Source organism: Herpailurus yagouaroundi, unplaced genomic scaffold (assembly GCF_014898765.1).
Source record: "Herpailurus yagouaroundi ecotype Mexico unplaced genomic scaffold, PumYag 213, whole genome shotgun sequence".
Lineage (NCBI taxonomy): Eukaryota > Metazoa > Chordata > Mammalia > Carnivora > Felidae > Herpailurus > Herpailurus yagouaroundi.
Genome location: NW_024412444.1, coordinates 15,727,849 through 15,746,649, shown reverse-complemented (window position 1 = coordinate 15,746,649; position 18,801 = coordinate 15,727,849). Strand labels below are relative to the sequence as shown.

The window sequence follows — 18,801 nt, the reverse complement described above, 5'->3', positions numbered from 1 at the left end:
CTCATGACCCATCCCTTGCTTTTTCTGCTAGGTCATTGACCTCTTATCCTTCTCTTTCCGTGTCCCAGAACTCTGTGGACCTCCATTTCTGCTGTTGCCTCCTCCCCCGTTTCCTTTCTTTTCCCCAGGATATCACCTTTTTATCCTCTCTTTTTTTTTTTTTTTTTAATTTTTTTTTTTCAACGTTTATTTATTTTGGGGACAGAAAGAGACAGAGCATGAACGGGGGAGGGGCAGAGAGAGAGGGAGACACAGAATCGGAAACAGGCTCCAGGCTCTGAGCCATCATCCCGAGCCCGACGCGGGGCTCGAACTCACGGACCGCGAGATCGTGACCTGGCTGAAGTCGGACGCTTAACCGATTGCGCCACCGAGGCGCCCCTTTATCCTCTTTTTAATGGAGATTCAGCAGAGAAGGAATATAAGCACACATTTTTATAACCCCATGTTTTACCAAAAAGTCCCATTTCCCCCATTATAGTTTTTCAATGAATGAAGATATTGAAGGGAAAAATACCCCAGCAGAGCAAGGCCAGACTGGCAGCCAGATGTCTCTGGGAGTCAGCTGTGCTTGCTGCCCTGTTTCTGGGCACCTACAGCCCTCTCCTCCTGGTAACTGCAGGACAGATGGGATTTTCTCCTCCCTCATCCGGGCGGGGGCCATCGCCTCTGATACCAACAAGAAGTGGTACATGTTCGATGGGCCGGTGGATGCTGTCTGGATAGAGAACATGAACACGGTGCTGGATGACAACAAGAAGCTGTGCCTTAGCTCTGGGGAGATCATCAAGCTCACAGAGGTATGTCTACCTGTCCATTTCCCCGGCTCTCCTCTGCATCTGGGTGGACCTGACGGCCACAGCATGCTGGCCATCCTCGTCCCCCTCCATCTCAGGACCACAGCTGCATCTCAGCCCATCCCCACAACCTTTTGGTGTCCCTCTCCGTCCCAAGCTCCCATACTTGGCCACGTCTTGTGCAGCTGCTCAGAGCTACCCATCTGCAGACCCACAGTCTGTGATGCTCTGGGCCTAGGTCCAGGATGACCACCCACAAGGCTCTGCCTTGTGCCTCCCAGGCCCCCTTGCAGCCATGTCAGCCCAGTCTGAATCAGGCATCTTAGCAACATGACAGTCGTATGGGAGACAGGTGGTCCAGACCTGGCTGTAGGGACACCTGCCTGGTGTGTGAGGTGCAGTTCTCAGAAGAGGAGGTATCACCTGGGTGTAAGAGCAGTTCATGGTATCCACACTGAGCTGATCTCTTGAGCCCTTCTGAGAACACCCAGAGATTCTGGAGCATAGCAGGCAGCTCCCATCAGATTTCTCTATGGCTCCAGGGACCCCAATATGCCCCAGTCCACTATACTGGCCAGAGAGTAATCAGGAATCTCCTGACTTTTGTTCTCCTCAAGACTCCAGGGAGGGATATTTTATCAGCTGAAGACCAAGGGATTTCTGCATCCCTTCCACCCCAGCACTGCTCCTGGTGCACATCCTGCCCCATGGCATGCCTACAGTTGCAGGATGGGCAACCCCTCCCCATGGCTCTGTGGCCCTAGGAGCTGGTGGCTGGCCCACTCACACAGTTCATGTCCTGCCAGGCAATGACCATGATGTTCGAGGTGCAGGACCTGGCAGTGGCCTCCCCAGCCACAGTGTCCCGCTGTGGTATGGTGTACCTGGAGCCCAGCATCCTGGGGCTCATGCCCTTTGTCGAGTGCTGGCTAAGGAGACTCCCTGACTTATTCAAGCCCTATGAGGAACAGTTCAAGGCCCTCTTTGTTGGCTTCCTGGAGGTAAGCAAGTCCACAGTGTGCCTGGCCCAGGTGGGGCAGCCAGGTGCTGTGGCCGCCAGCCACAAGAGCCAGGTGCTCATCCCCTATAGGGGTCCATAACTTTCATCCGGAACTCGGTAAAGGAGGTGATCGCCTCAACCAACAGCAACCTGATCATGAGTCTCCTCAAGCTGCTGGACTGCTTCTTCAAGCCCTTTCTGCCTAAAGAGGTATGGCTCTGAGCAAGTGGGGCTGGGTGCCTTCTCCTTTCTGCCCACTGCTCTCCTTGCCCAAGTACCAGAGGGCCCTGAACCCCACGCCCAGCTTCCTGGAAGAGAGATTCAGATCGGCTCACATGGGTCACGGGATCACCCCATCAGGTCTGCTGCAGAGACACCAAACTATGCAGCAGAGGCCAAAGGATGCCCCCAACCTCTGCCTCCTAGGGCTACTCAGTACTATTCTTGCCTTGGCCTGATACTATTCCCACTATCCCCAGGGCCTCAAGAAAATATCCCCAGAAAAGCTGAGTCGCATCCCAGAGCTGATTGAGCCCTGGTTCATCTTCTCCCTGATCTGGAGTGTGGGTGCCACAGGGGACAGTGCCAGCCGCATCAACTTCAGCCACTGGCTCAGGATCAAGATGAAGATAGAAAAAGTGAGAGGCAGCAGTGGCCCCCCCCCCCCCCGCCAGGCTGGGCTCCCAAGTCCAGGATGTGTGTGCTGAATGCCAGGTGTTCTGGGACCATCCATGGGACTCGGGCCCCCAGGGACAAGTAGCCACACAAATTCCTGGGCCTCATAGCCTGGTTTTCCTCTGGTCCCTCGAAGCTGACCATGCCCTTCCCAGAGGAGGGGCTGGTTTTCGATTATAGGCTGGAGGACGCCGGGATCAGCAGCACTAAGGACGATGAGGATGAAGATGAGGAAGGCAAGAAGGTGAATGCAGGCCTGTGCCGAGGGGACAGGACAGGACGGGAGGCGCCCCACTGGGTGGTGGCTAAACTTCTCGGTGAATCCTGACTACAGAGAAGAGGCCATGTTGATGGCCACAGGTCTCAGGTGGCAGTTATTTGCATTATCTCATGTATCCTTACAGATCCACAGTATACCTATTATCGTGCCCATTTTCCAGACAAGGAAATTGAGGCTCAGAACAGTCATCCCCAGCCAGTGGGTTACAGAGCTGGACTTGAACCTGGGACTGGGAGCTGTTCCTAGAGTTCCTCCCCTACCAACCATATGCATTGACTCCTCCGTGTTGATGCCGAGTCCAGGGATGTTCACCTCAATTCTACTAAAAAGTCCCATTTTCTTAGGGGCTGGGCACCCTAAGGGCAGGGCAGCAAGCCCTCAAGGCCTGCTTTGGTGTCCCATTGATTCTATCAGCCAGCGAGGGCTCTGTGAGCCTACTCTGCTTCTAGGATCAGAATCCTAACCCAGGAGGAAGAGGGGGCAGAGAGGCGTTTGCGGAGATGGCCACTATGCATGGGGCTGGGGATCTCACAGGGCACATTTGAGTCTAACAGGACTGTCACCAGTGTGACCTGTGCTTGACCATAGTGAGGACCCTCATCGGGGGAGGTCTGCAAGCTGGGTCAAGGAATTCATGCAGGTGGGATGGTGTGGGGAGATGAGGCCAGGTGATCTCAGCACCTGTGGTTCTGGTCCTCCCCTCCCCCACCTTGGATAGTCTGAAATTAAATAGCGAAGGCCTTTGACTTCTGGGTTGTCCACTTGCTGGAATACTTCCTTGATGCAGAGACCCACAGCTTCCCTAGGAAGCTGCCCACAAGGGCAGCCGTGTGCAGAGAGCTTCCCCACTCGCAGTGGTTTGTTCTGGGGTTCCCCATGGTGTGCAGAGAGTAGGGCACAGGCTTCCTATTTCAGTCAGAAACAGCCCCTTACCCGGGCTCTCTTGCCAAGGCCTAACAGTGCAGCTCCTTGCCCTCCTGGTGCACTTGGCCAGAGTGGGGTTCTGGGCCCAGCCCTGAGCTACCTGTGGTTCCAGGTTGCCTGGGTCAAGTGGATGGACTCCTCGACTCCGTTCACCATGGTGCCAGATACCAACTACTGCAACATCATCGTGCCTACTATGGACACAGTGCAGATGTCCTACCTGCTGGACATGCTGCTCACCAACCACAGGCCCGTGAGTGCCCCTGCCATGCCCTGTCTCACCCAAACTAAGGCCCAAGTCAGGGGGTGGCTGGCCTCCCATATTGACAGGGTGGCAGCTCCTGCTGTGTGCCAGACCCTGGGAGAGTTTTGAATATGTGATCCCTGTTCTAGGTGCTGTGCATCGGGCCAACAGGCACAGGGAAGACCCTCACCATCTCCGACAAGCTCCTCAAGAACCTGCCGCTGGAGTACATCAGCCACTTCCTCACCTTCTCAGCCCGAACCTCGGCCAACCAAACCCAGGACCTCATCGACAGCAAGCTGGACAAGAGGTAGGCACCTCATTCCTTTCTATGTCCCGTGTCCTCCCAGCCTGGCTCAACCAGCTGCTTTCTCAGCTCCTCACCAAATTATGCTCTCGGGTTTGCTGAGACCTTCCTGGAGGGCCCTGGGCTCCTTTGCAGACTGTTCTGGAGCCGTCATCCTTCAGAAATGCCTACTAGGCCCAGCCATGGGTGCTTGCCCTGGGCTGGGTACTCGGGTGGGGCTTGTTATGTGTCTGCATGGGAGGCAAGACTCACCTTGAGGGAGCCCAGACTCAGCGCAGCCAAGTGTGATGTCCTAGGATGTTCAGAATGGGACAAGGGGCTGCTCAAGAGATCCAACAATTCAGAGGAGGCTGAAGGTAGTTGCCATCCTGCCACCCCTGGGCTCCCAGAGGACCTGGTACCAATGGGTGCTAGGCTCACACAGCCCCTTCCCACAGGCGGAAGGGTGTGTTCGGACCACCCCTGGGGCGCAACTTCATCTTCTTTATTGATGACCTGAACATGCCAGCCTTGGAGATGTATGGTGCCCAGCCACCCATCGAGCTGTTGCGCCAGTGGATGGACCACGGTGGCTGGTATGACCGCAAGGTCATTGGTATGTACCCTCTGGCCTGAGCCAGTGGAGTGCGGGCTGGGTGTGCTGGGCAGGGCCAGGGCATCTGTTAGGCAGGGTAGGCACAGCGCCCAGTGCCCACAGTACTTTTAGAGGGTCCACAGAAATGTTTTGATTTTAAAAAAATTTTTAATGTTTATTTGTTTTTGAGAGAGAGAGAGAGAGAGAGACAGAACATGAGCAGGGGAGGGGCAGAAAGAGAGGGAGACAGAATCCGAAGCAGGCTCCAGGCTCCGAGCTGTCAGCACAAACTGTGAGATCATGACCTGAGCCGAAGTTGGACGCTTAATTGACTGAGCCACCCTGGCGCCTTGTTTTGATTTCTTTTAAAATCACCAGGAAGATGAACTTTCAGGTCAAAGAACATTTTTAATGTATAACATAAATATATTTGTCTTTATTCTAATACTGATATAAATTATAGTTTTTAATATTGTTATGGAGGAGAGGAGACCCTTGAAGGCCAAGTGCCTGGGGCCCATAGAAGTCATAATTCAGCCCTGGGCAGGGCTCCCTCCTGACTTCCTGCCTCCACTCCAGGAGCCTTCAAGAACCTGGTGGACATCAACTTTGTCTGTGCCATGGGCCCCCCAGGTGGAGGCAGGAATGCCATCACCCCACGGCTGATGCGCCACTTCAACTACCTGTCCTTTGCTGAGATGGATGAGGTCAGCAAGAAGCGCATCTTCTCCACCATCCTGGGCAGTTGGATGGGTGAGCCTTGGGCAGAAGTGGGGGAGGCCATGGGCAAAGGCAGAAGCCCAAGCAGATAAACTACTCCTAGGACAGCCGGGCAGCTGCTGGAAAGGGGGGAGTGGTTGAGGCACTGACCTCAGCCCTGGATTCATCCTTTACTCAGCTATGTCACCACTGGCAAATTTGTGAACCTCTCTGAGCCTCAGTTTCTCCATCTGTATAATGGATGATGATATTAGAGTCCACCACCCCAAGTTGTGAAGGTTAAATAAGACATTGCACATAGCATCTAGCATGAAGCCTGGCACATGGGGATTACTGAATATATGATTTATACACTTGTATGCTTGTGACTTCACCTGCATATGCACACACATACATGTCAGTACTTACCTAGAAAAGCTGGTGGAAGGATGTTACTTTTATAAATCAGGAAAAGCCACTAAGATAGAATGGACAAAGTGGCCCTGATCTTCCATGGGGTTTGGGGAAAAGTCTGCATCAGGATGCAGTTTCCCTCACCAGCCCACCTCCTATCTAACATACATTCTGACCTTTGAACTCCCCTTGGCACTGTGCCAGGTGGTGGGGGATGGGAGTCAGGTCTTCCCTCCTGTGGCCTGGCCTGCCCTGCCCCCAGGGGTGATAGGTCAGAACCTGCCTACAGGCCCAGCTTGTGGGGGGGGGGGGGGCACATTGCTCTGAGGAGGGTGGGTAGCAGGTAGCTGCTCTGGGAGCTGCCCAGCTCAGCCCAGCTGGCCAAGGTGGGCAGCAAGGGACCCACCTAAGTTAGACCCCCATGTCTCTCCCTCAACCCTCTAGATGGACTCCTCGGGGAGAGAAGTTACCGGGAGCCCGTGCGTAAGTGCAGGCCCAGACAGGCCCTGGATGGGGTGAGGTGCTGGTTCCAGGGGGAGCCCTGGGCTCCAGTTGGGTGGGGCTGAGGCTGGGTCGCAGTGGCCACAGTGAACCATCCTCAGGCTCATGTGAGGGCCTTGGGCTATAGCCAATGCCTTTGTAGGCTCATTCAACTATTCGTACAGCAGCCAGTCCTTCGGTGCCTGGGTTATGTCCATCTTGCAGTAGAAGCAAAGTAAATGTGAGTTCAGTGAATGAGCTCCCACCCTGTGTAAAGAAGCAGAGGCTCCAAAGAGGCTGGCCCTCTCCGAGGAGCAGGCATCTCCAGTGTGGCAGCCTCACACAGGACGGATCTGTCAGTCATTGCTGCAGGGCGACTGACTACCTCAGGCCTTCAGACCCACCTCATATCCCACCTCTTCCCCTAGCTCAGCTGAAAGAGGCCATCAGAAAACAGCGCCCTCCTTAGGCCTCCATGTCCATTGCTCACCTGCACCCAGGCGCCCATTGGCCCTGTCTTCTCTCTTGTTGCTGGGAACGGACCGCCCTGCTCCCAGACAAGGTCAAAGAGTCCTGTTCTTTAGCCTGAATTCCCACCCCCAGATTGTGTGCCGGAGGACGTGGCTCCACCTCCCAAAACACTGCATAAGTACCCACATATGTGTGTGGCCCTTCTCCACTGGGCCATTCCATCAGCAAGCAGACATGTCCCCCATCGTAACACAAAACCCCAAACAGCCACTCTGGGCCCCTTCCCATCCTGGCCATCACTCTATTTCTCTGCTCACGTTGACAGCACAGCTCAAGAGCATTGTCTCTTCATGCTGGCACCAGCCACCCCTCCCACTTTCCCTCGTGCCCCACCACTCCCCAGAGAGTGCCCTTGTCACCAGCGGCCTTGTGTGGCCAGACCAAAGTTCAGCTCTCAGTCCTCACATTCCCGGGCTGTCACTGTCAGTGGAGGGTGGCCGCTCCTTCTCTCAGGTCACCACCCTCCACCCCCATTTCCCCACCCCACCCCAACCTCCCACCTGTTCATCTATCCATCTCCATCTGCAGCCAGAGGGACCCATTCAAATGTTCATTCGGATCACACTCCTCCGCTGCCCAATTGCAGACAAGAGCCCAAGTCCCAACAGTGGCGGATGGGGCCATCCCTGCCCTTTGTCACCTCTCTGCTCTCACCCGCTCCTCACTGTCCTGGGCCTGCTTATGCCTCCCTTCCTCACGAGGCCTCTCCCAGCATCATGCCGAATGCCCCTAGCCCGGCCCCCCCCCCCCACCCCCAACACCTCTCTCCTGCGGCAGGCCTCTCCATAGCTCTTTACTGTCTGCTCTGCTGCACGTCTGTTCGTTCCCTGCCTCCCCACAAGAATGGCAGCTTCAGGGTGATGAGTGTGTCTGTTGGGGCTGCCCTCTGTGCCCAGGACCTAGAACAGTGCAGTGCCTGTGTTAATAGATGAGCCCCTCTGTGGGGCTGATGAGTCCTCCTGCCCCTTCTTTACTTTTTTCCACTTCAGGGGATTGATTCCCTCTGCCCCAAGTTCCCACTGACAGCATTTTGGTTCCCAGCAAAGAATTGAGTAGATTTTAAAGAACAATAAAACAGATTATGTTAGTAATGAAAATGCAGGCTAGTGGGTTGCAGCAGCTCCGGGGGGCTGGTAAGCCCTGCAGGTCACGGCTGACTCCAGGCCCTGCACATCCCCCGTGATGCCCTCCTGAAGCTTATGTGGACCATGTGACCCTCCCCTGCTTGGCTCAGAGCCGGCATGTTTCAGGTGTGGGGGACAGCCCCACTGGCACTGACTCCCCTTGTTCCGTGTGTGTGTCCCAGTGCCCCAGTGCACAATGGCCTGTGTCAGTAATGAGGATGTACAAGTGAGGAGCTCAGAGCAGGAGATTCCTCACCCCAAGCTAGGGGACATCAAGAAGAACTTGTGGAGGAGGTGGCATCGAAGAGGATCTAAAGGGTGGGTGCAAGTGAGGCCCACAGGCTGGGGAAAGGGCATCTGGGGGAGAACACGGCATTGGCAAGGGCAGGGGGTTAGGATCCACAGAGGCCGCACTGGAACCCCCACCTGTGTGACCCAGGTCCACCCTCCTGTTCCCACAGCTGGGGCCCCCACCATCGCTCAGTTTGCGGACCCCCTCGTGGAAGCCACCATCATGGTATACTCCACCATCACCTCCCAGCTGCTGCCCACCCCAGCCAAGTCCCACTATACCTTCAACCTGAGGGACCTTTCCAAGGTCTTCCAGGGAATACTCATGGCCGACCCAGCTAAGGTCGAGGTGAGGATCTGGTAGGATCCCTTCCCAGTGTCCAGCAGAGGAGTACCCACCATGACTTCACAGTCCTCCCCAGCCCCTCAGTTTTAGGCCTTACTGCTCAAACACTGCCCAGCCTTGATCTGGCCAGGCCCTGAGTGGGGCTGGAGGCATGGTGGGCTCCAGACCCCCTGCCTTCCTATAGCTGAGTCCAGATCCATGCTTAGAATGGCAGTGGTGTTGGGGCTCACACAAAAGAGGGAGCCAGGGCAAAGAAAGGGAGAGAAAGGTTCCTGTTGGAGGCCCTGTGTGGGAGAAGATTTGGGAGGAAGAATGAGTGGGATGCACTCCAGGAAACAAATGCTCCAGTGGAAGGAGCAGGACTGTAGCAGGGAGTGGGCTGTCTGGTGTGCTGGGTGGGCTGGGGCAGACTGTGAGCTGTGGGGGCCACAGGATCCTGAAGGTGATGGGAACCATGGGTTTGGGTGGGAGACAGATTTGCACTTGGAATGGGGGTGGGTTTGGTCAGTGTGTGCAGAGCCTGGTCTGCACAGGGAGACTCAGTGAACAGGACAGATGCCAGACTTGGCCTTGCCAAGCTATAGCCAAAGAGGTAGAGAGAAGGGCCTGGGAGCTTCCTGAAGGTCAGCTACTCACCCAGGGAGAGGCAGGAAAGCTGGGATGGAGGTGGCAACAGACATAGAAATGGGAGCAGAATCCGAGGGGCTTGCTGAGTGGCTAGATGTGGGGCGTTAGGAAGGAGAATTGGGCATTCCTCCCCAGCTTGGGGTTTGAGGAATCGTGGGGGCCCTAGTGGAGCTGGGTCCCAGTAGGCACTTGGCCTTCTGAGCCTGGATCTGGGGGTGGAGAGGCACAGGCGTGAGGCACAGCCCCATGCAGGACGTGGTCCTTGGCCGGCTGCCCTGTGTGCAGCCCTGCCCGGGACTCCGGGGGAAGAGGCAGGTGCTGACGCCAGGATGGCTGCAGGACAAGGTACAGCTGCTACGACTGTGGTACCATGAGAGCTGCCGCGTGTTCCGCGACCGCCTGGTGAACGAGGAGGACCGTGGCTGGTTCGACAAACTACTGGAGAGCCACATGGAGTACTGGGACGTGGCCTTTGTTGAGGTCTGTCCCTTCCAGCCCATCCTTTATGGGGACTTCATGTCGCCAGGCTCTGATGTCAAGTCCTATGAGCTCATCACCAGCGAGAAGAAGGTGAGGGGCCCGGCTGAGGCCTACTCCTCCTGGGGCCCTTCATGCTGCCCCCCGGGACCCAGGCCCTCTGCAGCACTGCTAACAGACCTGCGTGCTGTGGCTGGAGGGTCAGGACACTGACTTTGAAGGCCAGCACTTGGCTCTCTGGGTCTCATTTCCTTTGTCAAAAGGGTGTAGCAGGCCCTCGTTGGCCCACCTCTGAGGATGAGCCTGTGGTTCATTTGAGACGGGCTCTGTAAACAGGGACATGCTGTACCTGTTGGAGGGGCTATCATCCTGCCCTCAGAGGGGCAGCAGGGCCCCTCGGGTCATAAGTCTGAGTCATGACCCCAGGGAGATATGGAAGAGACCCCGTCAGGGGTCTCAGAGCTGCGTGGCTGGCGTGGTCTTCCTGATGGTTTCCCTCCACACACATCCCCTCCTTGTTCCTAGGAGCTCCCACCAGAGTCATGGGTCAGTACACTTGTTAAAACCCAGAGGAAACAGACAGGGCTCTGACCCCACGCCTCAGGCCTTGGTGTATCCAACAGGTCGGGCCTTATGTAGGTGGAACTGGCTTCTGAAGGCACAGCGCCCTTCCAAGCACAGAGGAAGGGGTGTGCTTTCTGTTGGGGGCCCTGGTTCACAGAGACCGAGAGAGGACCCAGATCTCCCCATCCTCCCTGCCCCAGATGATGCAGGTGATTGAGGAGTACATGGAGGACTACAACCAGATCAACACAGCCAAGCTGAAGCTGGTCCTCTTCATGGATGCCATGAGCCACATCTGCCGCATCAGCCGCACCCTGCGCCAGGCGCTGGGCAACGCGCTCCTGCTGGGTGTGGGTGGCAGCGGCCGCAGCTCCCTCACTCGGCTGGCCTCGCACATGTGAGGGCCCCCAGACATGGTGGGCAGTGGGTGGCTGGCGGCAGGCTATTGGTTCCATTTATGTTCTTCCACAGATGGGGGAGCCTCGGGCCGCCCCGGGCCAGGACCCCCAGCCATGGGCTCCTGAACACACTGGGAACAGGAACTAGGCCCCAAGAAGAGGCAACAGCAGTGCCCTGTGGTGCTGTGGGGAGGGAAATGTGGCTTCAGACATCCAAGAAGGATTCCTAGATGAGACGGCCATAGGCTTTCTCTCAGAATCAGAGCTGGGAGGATGGAAGGAAAGGGCATTCCAGGCCATGGGAACAGCTTAAGCCAAGGTCTGAAGGCAAGAGAGCATGTTCAGGGCCTGGAGAGTCTGCAGATCTGCCCAGGAAGGGGGCCAGACTCCAGATGGCTGGGGTGGGGTGTGGGCACCCACCACTCAGCACTTGGCCTCAAGCTCTGGTAGGCCTCCACCCAAACTCCTGTCTCTAGGGCTGAGTACGAGTGCTTCCAGATTGAGCTATCCAAGAACTACGGCATGACCGAGTGGCGTGAAGATGTCAAGAAGGTCTTGCTCAAGGCTGGCCTGTACAGCCTGCCCATCACCTTCTTGTTCTCCGACACCCAGGTGCCACTGCCATAGGCAATGGGCAGGGTCCAGGGTGGGGTGGCTATAACCCCATCCCAGTGTGGTATCCTATAAGGTGGTCAGTCCTTCAATCCCAGGTCACTGTCATTTGGGGTGGCTGTTTTGAGGGACAGCTGGGACTAGGGGTGAGGGAGCCCATAGTTGGGTGGGTCAGGTGTGTGGGGCCAAACCCAGCCTATCAGGGCTAGGGAGATATAGATCGCTACTAAACCCTAAGGGTAAAGAAGGCCCCTGGCACCATGGCTGACCACAAATGGCACCACACTCACTGGCCAAAGGCTTCCCACCTTAAGGACCACAGGACTTGTGCCCAAAGTGCTGTGCCCGTGGTGCTCTATTTAGGGGCTGCTCCCTCTAGAGCTCCCTAGGCATGAGTACTGTTACTAGGTCTCTTAAGAGAAGGTGAGGTTGTGGCTTTGGGGTCTCAAGACAAATACAGCAGCACTTAAACCTGGCTAGGGGTCAGAACTGGGCCAAGGCTGAAGTCCTGAAATATATCCCACCCTGTGCAGAGTCCTCTCTGTTCCCAGCCCTGCTTCTACCCCAGGGTCCTCTCATGTCATCTGGTAAGGACCTATTTCTGCCCATGGCCTGGTTTTCTCCTGTAAACAGGAGGACTAAACAGGCATGGAGAGGCCTGAAAAGTGAGGAGTAAGGTGCCACATCTCCTACCCAGGACCCAAGGCTCTTTCACAGCCCAGTGGTGATGTTCAGAGTCTCTGCTATAGGGCAGACCCGGATATGAGTCCTAGACTATGACTTATGGGGTCACTTGTATGATCCTGGGCTTCTCTGCCCAGGTTTGTAAAATGGGGCTGCTGTGAAGGTCCAGGGAGACCAACGCCCAGGGGCCATCATCAAGGCTTAGCTTTTGCACTCTCATCTCTCCCCAGATCAAGAATGAGTCTTTCCTGGAGGACATCAACAACGTCCTGAACTCGGGTGACATTCCCAACCTCTATACCTCAGAAGAGCAGGACCAGATTGTCAACACCATGCGGCCATATGTCCAGGAGCAGGGCCTGCAGCCCACCAAGGCCAACCTCATGGCCGCCTACACTGGGCGTGTGCGCAGCAACATCCATGTGGTGCTGTGCATGAGGTACAAGCAGTCATCGCAGCCTGCTGTGGGGAGGGTTCTGGGCTCCTGGGGGTGGAAGTCAGCATCTCATTTGGACTCCTGGCCCCCCAGCCCCATAGGAGAGGTCTTCCGAGCCCGCCTGAGGCAGTTCCCCTCGCTGGTCAACTGCTGTACCATTGACTGGTTTAACGAATGGCCAGCTGAGGCCCTGGAATCTGTGGCCACCATGTCCCTGAACGAGATCCCAGAACTGGAAGCCACCTCTGAAGTAATTGGAGGACTGGTAGGTGTCTTGGTGAGGAGCAAGCTGTCGTGGGGGAACTGTTTAGGCTTGGGACTCTCACCCAGGCTCAACACTGATGGGCGTTTGGGCAGGTGAGTTACCTGTGCTGAGCCTGTTTCCTCATCTGTATAATGGGGGTGCCACAAGACTGTCTCAGTGACATAGGTGGTTGGACACACACTTCACAGTCACTGTTTGTTTTGTTCCCTGAGATCTTTGTGGCAGCTTTCTTCACAGAGCCCCCTGACACAACCAAAGACCATGGATGGGGGACTAGATCTGTCTGGTCCAAACTGAGAGAGTGGTGGTCACCTGAGGGCCAAGAGCTAGAGTGAGTCCACTTCCCTGTCCAGCTATGCTGAGGCCTTGGGCCCTCTGTTTCCCCTGGCCCAGCCTCCAAGGAAGGGGGGTCCCACCTTAGGATTCTCAGGGAGAGGCAGGTCTTGGGAGCTGTGACCAGGGAAAGATCTGGGAGAGACCTGAGTCCATTTAAAGGCAGCTCTGCCCTTGACAGTTGTGTGAACTTAAACAAGCCCCTTGACTTCTCTGGGTTGTGGGATTTTCTGCAGAATAGGTGACCTTGACCCTGGAGGCTATGAGGATCATAGGAGACAGTGAGTGTGAGAGACATTGAGGTTCTTACATGTGGCCCCCTCCTTGGGACTAGGCTGCAGTGGCTTTGAGGGCACCCCAGTGCCCTTTCTTTGCTGCTGGCATCAGTGGTTTCCCACCCCACAGATTCAGGTTTGTGTATATATCCACCAGTCGGTGGCCAAGAAGTGTGTTGAGTACCTGGCTGAGCTGGCCCGCCACAACTATGTGACCCCCAAGAGCTACCTGGAGCTGCTTAATATTTTCTCCATCCTAATTGGGCAGAAGAAACAGGAGCTGAAAACTGCTAAGAACCGCATGAAGAGTGGCCTTGACAAGGTGGGCCACAGTGGGGCTTTGTGGGCAATGGCTGACAGCCCATGATTCTGCCTGCTCTGGCTTAGCCCAGACCCAGGGAGGCCCAGCCCACCCTCTCATCAGCAGCCTGCAGTGTTGAAATGGGTGGCTTCCTCCCTTACCAAACAAACAAATAAACAGAAGCTGTTGGACAAGGGCAAGTCCAAAGCAGGTTACCCCACAGATATTCAGGGGATGGCTCCCTTCCTCCAGGGTTCACTGGACAACCAGCCACAGCCTCTCACTCATGCATGAGGGCCTGTGGCCCTGCAGGAACCTCTCCCCAGGCCCCTCCAGGCCCAACTCTCTCTTTCTTTTGTCTTTTTTTTTTTTTTTTTTTTTTTTTCAAGTAGGCCTCATGCCTAGCATGGAGCCCAACAGCGGGCTTGAACTCAAGACCCCGGGATCAAGACCAGAACTGAGATCAAGAGTCAGATCCTCAACCAACTGAGCCACACAGGCACATACCCCGGCTCTCTTTCTGGTACCCTGTCACACCTAATTTCCTCTCTGCATCCCCCATCTCCTAGCTGCTGCGAACTTCAGAAGATGTGGCCAAGATGCAGGAGGAGCTGGAGATGATGCGCCCTCTGCTGGAAGAGGCTGCCAAGGACACCATGCTCACCATGGAGCAGATCAAGGTCAGGGGTGCTCCTTGGCCCTCTTCCCTGATGTCTGACCGTGTCTGAGGATGTTCAGTGTCCCCATGCAACCACAAGATCGCCAGCTGCCTGACCCTGCAGGTTGCTTAGCCTCTCAGTGCCTGTCTTCCTCAGCCAGTAGTCATTGGTTTATTCAACAAGTGTTTGCTTGGAACCTATTCTATGCTGGGCACTGCCCCGGGGTAGGGGATGTGGTGAAAGCAAGAGAGGCAGCCCAAGCCATGGTAGTCATGACACAGACTGAGCGGCAGGCCACCACAGGCAGCTGTGCGGACTCTGCCCGAGTCTCCCTCTGAGTCTTCGTGAGATCCCCAAATTCGAGGGCCGTGTCCTCCCAGCCGACATCTCAGATTCGTATGTTCGTTATGACAGCTTTCTGGTAGAAGCAGTCACATTCTGCTCTGCAATGTCAGTGTTTTGAAAATGTTTGCCAGCATATGGAAAGAACATGATGGGGGTAGGGGGAGCACCTTTCTCTGTCTTGCATGGCGGTACCCTAAGGACTTAGGGGGTCCTTCCCTGGTGGGCAGTTGTGCTCAAGCACATAAAGCCCAGAGCCCCAATCCAGGCCCACTGTGAATACTCGGAATGGGCTTCTTACATTCCCAGAGCTCCATGACCTGTCATAGCCAAGAGGGCCCTTGGAGAATGGGATATCCCAGGCCTCATTTCCCTCTGCCTAGGGAAACTGAGGTGTGTAGGAAGGAGAAAGGGGTGGGGACACGTGTCCCTGGCATGCCACCAGCTGGGTCCTCCCTGCCTTTGGTCTCCAGGTGGACACAGCCATTGCCCAGGAGACCCGAAATTCAGTGCAAGCAGAGGAGATCAAGGCCAATGAGAAGGCCAGGAAGGCACAAGCTATAGCTGATGACGCCCAGAAGGACCTGGATGAGGCCCTGCCTGCCCTGGATGCGGCCCTGGCCAGCCTGCGCAACCTCAACAAGAATGATGTGACTGAGGTGGGTGGCCAGGCAGCCCTGGAATCCCCCCTGGTGTCCAGCCTAGCACCCCTGGCCTCCAGGCCCCCTCTCTCCACATCCCTTGGGGGTCATGTGCTGGGAGGTGTGAGCAGAAATAGGGCTCAAACCCAGCTGCCTGCCCTTACCTCCTTGCACCAGCCCCTAGGCCCTGAGCCAGCACATGGGGAGGGCTTTCGGTCCTAAGAAATCAGCCTCTAGCCTCATGGTCAAGCCTGGGTATATGGGGGAGCAGCAGGAGCCACAGGCTGAGGCAGACCTCAGGGAACATCTCAGAGCACATTTTGTCAACGGTGGTAGGAACTGGGTAGGTGAGGTCCACCTTATCTGACAGCTGTCCCTGCCCTGGGGGAATCCAGGCATTGATGGGTCTCCCCCACTCTTGGCCTGACCTGTAGGTGCGGGCCATGCAGCGGCCACCCCCAGGCGTGAAGCTGGTCATAGAGGCTGTGTGCATCATGAAGGGCATCAAGCCCAAGAAGGTGCCTGGAGAGAAGCCTGGCTCTAAGGTGGACGACTACTGGGAGCCCGGCAAGGGGCTGCTGCAGGATCCTGGCCGCTTCCTTGATAGCCTCTTCAAGTTTGACAAGGTGAGCATGCCAGGTGCAGCCTGGACAGTGGGTAAGGCAGGGAAGCAAGGAGAGGAGCCAACACCCCCACAGTGTAGGATTCTCTGTCCTATCTCCCTCTGCTTGTAACACACACAGCCCTGTGGCCACAGGGGCGACAGGCAGGTTCCTGTCCCCATAAGATGTCACCCATAGTCACTCCAAAGCTCTGTAGCCTGGAGATCCCCTCTTGTGCCTTTTCCTCCCTGAGACCCCCATGGCCTTGGCCTAGACCTTCACTGTCTGTGCAACCATCGCCTTTCCCTCAGCCTCAGCTGAGGCTCAGCTTCTCCTGTCTTTCTCTGGGTTTCTCTGTCTGCTGTCTATCCGGGGCTCTTAGTGTCCATGCCCGTTTTCTCTCTCAGGAGGTGGCTTCATGGTTAGATCAGCCTGGAGCCCACTACTCTCTTGGGGGACCCTCTTCAGCCTAGCAGTTGGATACGGGACAACTGCCTGTGCACACGGGCCACCCCCCACCACCATGTGTCAGTATCAGGCCCCGGACACTCCAGGCTGCACTGGGAGGGAGGAGACAATGGCCCATAGGCAGCTAGACTCCCTATAGACTTCCCCATCCTTCCTCCTCCTCTTCCATCAGTCTAGAAACCAGAGTCCCCACAGGCCTAATTAGACCCAAATCAGGAGCACTCACAGCCAGTGCTCAGGCTCCCCTGCCTGGTCCCAGGCTCTGAACCCTGGGAGCTCATGAACCATGCAGATTCCTGGGCTCATCCTGAACTACAGGGTTGGACTCTTCCACGGTGGGACCGGAACGTTGGGGGTGTGGTGAGCTCTCAGGATGAGGATTAATACCCTGAACATGACCCTGGTTGGGCGTCAGAGTCACTCACTCATGTCCACACCTGTCAGGAAATAGCTCTTGTTGCTAAATGAATTTTAAATGGGGCTTGCATATCATCAGACCTCAAGCCTGCGTGGTTTCTTGAGGACAAAGTCTCTGATTGTATTATCTGAAATCCTGGAACACAGAAATTCCCCTTCCGACCAGCCTTTCTGGGCCATGATTATTCCCAAAGGAAGACACTTGTGCTGAAGCCTACATGGGACATGGGACTCAGAGCAGGAGCAAGGTGTTCCTTAGCAGGGCCCACCATCACTTCCTCCCTGCAAAGCACCCCCTGATGCCCACAGTTCCCCTCCCCTAGGACAACATTGGGGAGGCGGTGATCAAAGCCATCCAGCCTTACATTGACAACGAGGAGTTCCAGCCAGCCGCCATCGCCAAGGTGTCCAAGGCCTGCACCTCCATCTGCCAGTGGGTGCGCGCCATGCATAAGTACCACTTTGTGGCCAAGGCAGTGGAGCCCAAGCGGGTGAGGGCTGGGTACGGCTGGGGGGCAGGGGAGGAAGAGCCCCCAGGGGGAGAGCCCCTGCCACAAGTTAGCCCTGGGCCCTCTGCTGGCAGCAAGCCCTGCGGGAGGCCCAGGACGACCTGGAGGTGACACAGAGGATCCTGGAGGAGGCCAAGCAACGCCTGCGCGAGGTGGAGGATGGCATCGCCACGATGCAGACCAAGTACCGGGAATGCATCACCAAGAAGGAGGAACTGGAGCTGAAGTGCGAGCAGTGTGAGCAGCGGCTGGGCCGTGCAGACAAGGTGCGCACATCCCCGTAGGGAGGGCCTCTGGGCTGGGGGGGCCTGGGTCGGGGGAAGGCCCTGCGCACCCTCCCCAGCCCCCGGCCCAGCCAACCACAGTCCACCCCACGGGGCTGCCCCTGCAGCTCATCAACGGGCTGTCCGACGAGAAGGTACGCTGGCAGGAGACAGTGGAGAACCTGGAGCATACGCTTGATGACATCTCTGGTGACGTGCTGCTGGCTGCTGGCTTCGTGGCCTACCTGGGCCCCTTCACAGTAAGGAACCTTCTGACCCTGCCTGGGGCAGCCTCACCTCCCCAAACAGGCCCCACCTTGAGGCCTCACTCCACAAGGGGCAGCCTGGAGGGCCACTCCTTCTGCACTTACTCATTCAACGAGCACTCCTCAGGTGCCCCGTCTGAGCCAGGTGCTGTTCCAGGCACAGGGGATAAGGCAGTGCATGAAACAGCCAGAACCCCTCCCTGGCAGGGCTGGTTTTCTAGTGGGAGATAGGAGCTCGCACTTCCATGCTTGCTGGGTGCATCTTTTTCAACCCTCACAGTCTCCCTGACAGGTGGGCGTTCTTGTCATTGCCCCTATTTCACAGAAAAGGGGCCAAGGAAGTCACCCAGAGTGGGACGGAAGTGCGGGTGTCTCACTTCACATCTGAGCTCTGCCTCTGTGTACAATGGCTGAGCACTGGGGGGTGGGGGGGTGCAAAGGGAGGTGGGAGGGCATCACACGGGTCATGGTGGGATGGTCCTGAGTCTGGCATCTCCCCAGGGCCAGTATCGCACAGTGCTCTACGACAACTGGGTCAAGCAGCTCACAAAACACAAGGTCCCACACACTTCTGAGCCCACGCTAATCGGGACACTGGGAAACCCCGTGAAGATCCGCTCATGGCAGGTACCCACCCAGGGGGCTGGCGTGACTGGGCTGGGCCAGGGGCCTCCTGCTTCCCTCCCACCCTCTTTCCTGGGACTGCTCAGAGATGCCTCCCCTGAACCTGCCTGGGCTCAGCGAAAGGGTGTGTGTAGGAGAGGAGAGAGCTGAACGCAGTGTGGCACAGATCTAGCTAACTGTGGGCAGAGAATTCAAGGGGTGCTTGTAAGAGTGGGCTGGGGTAGGGGAGCAGCATCCAGAGTGAGGTTAAGGAAGTCTGCAGATCTGAGCTAGAAGGACAGGTAAAGTTGGCCCAGGGAGAAAACCAGGAGGCTATGGGCAGAGGCCAAGGGTGAGCATAGGCCAGGACATC

General features: G+C 56.5%; 1 protein-coding gene across 7 annotated transcripts in view; it reads left to right on the top strand.

Moving 5' to 3' along the window:
* Window positions 1–18,801, top strand: part of DNAH1 (dynein axonemal heavy chain 1) — a 76,932-nt gene that overhangs the window by 49,368 nt on the left and 8,763 nt on the right. For 6 of the 7 annotated variants that reach the window (XM_040454885.1, XM_040454884.1, XM_040454887.1 and 3 more), the window contains 24 exons: window positions 623–800; window positions 1,604–1,798; window positions 1,888–2,007; window positions 2,277–2,435; window positions 2,609–2,716; window positions 3,789–3,929; window positions 4,070–4,230; window positions 4,665–4,822; window positions 5,381–5,554; window positions 6,359–6,397; window positions 8,511–8,689; window positions 9,653–9,883; window positions 10,555–10,751; window positions 11,229–11,364; window positions 12,279–12,487; window positions 12,578–12,749; window positions 13,488–13,679; window positions 14,228–14,338; window positions 15,133–15,318; window positions 15,735–15,926; window positions 17,111–17,278; window positions 17,371–17,562; window positions 17,688–17,819; window positions 18,327–18,452. In XM_040454885.1, the coding sequence (XP_040310819.1) occupies window positions 623–800; window positions 1,604–1,798; window positions 1,888–2,007; window positions 2,277–2,435; window positions 2,609–2,716; window positions 3,789–3,929; window positions 4,070–4,230; window positions 4,665–4,822; window positions 5,381–5,554; window positions 6,359–6,397; window positions 8,511–8,689; window positions 9,653–9,883; window positions 10,555–10,751; window positions 11,229–11,364; window positions 12,279–12,487; window positions 12,578–12,749; window positions 13,488–13,679; window positions 14,228–14,338; window positions 15,133–15,318; window positions 15,735–15,926; window positions 17,111–17,278; window positions 17,371–17,562; window positions 17,688–17,819; window positions 18,327–18,452 (3,856 nt within the window). The remainder of the gene's footprint in view (window positions 1–622; window positions 801–1,603; window positions 1,799–1,887; window positions 2,008–2,276; window positions 2,436–2,608; window positions 2,717–3,788; window positions 3,930–4,069; window positions 4,231–4,664; window positions 4,823–5,380; window positions 5,555–6,358; window positions 6,398–8,510; window positions 8,690–9,652; window positions 9,884–10,554; window positions 10,752–11,228; window positions 11,365–12,278; window positions 12,488–12,577; window positions 12,750–13,487; window positions 13,680–14,227; window positions 14,339–15,132; window positions 15,319–15,734; window positions 15,927–17,110; window positions 17,279–17,370; window positions 17,563–17,687; window positions 17,820–18,326; window positions 18,453–18,801) is intronic. The other variant, XM_040454886.1, reaches the window with a different exon arrangement.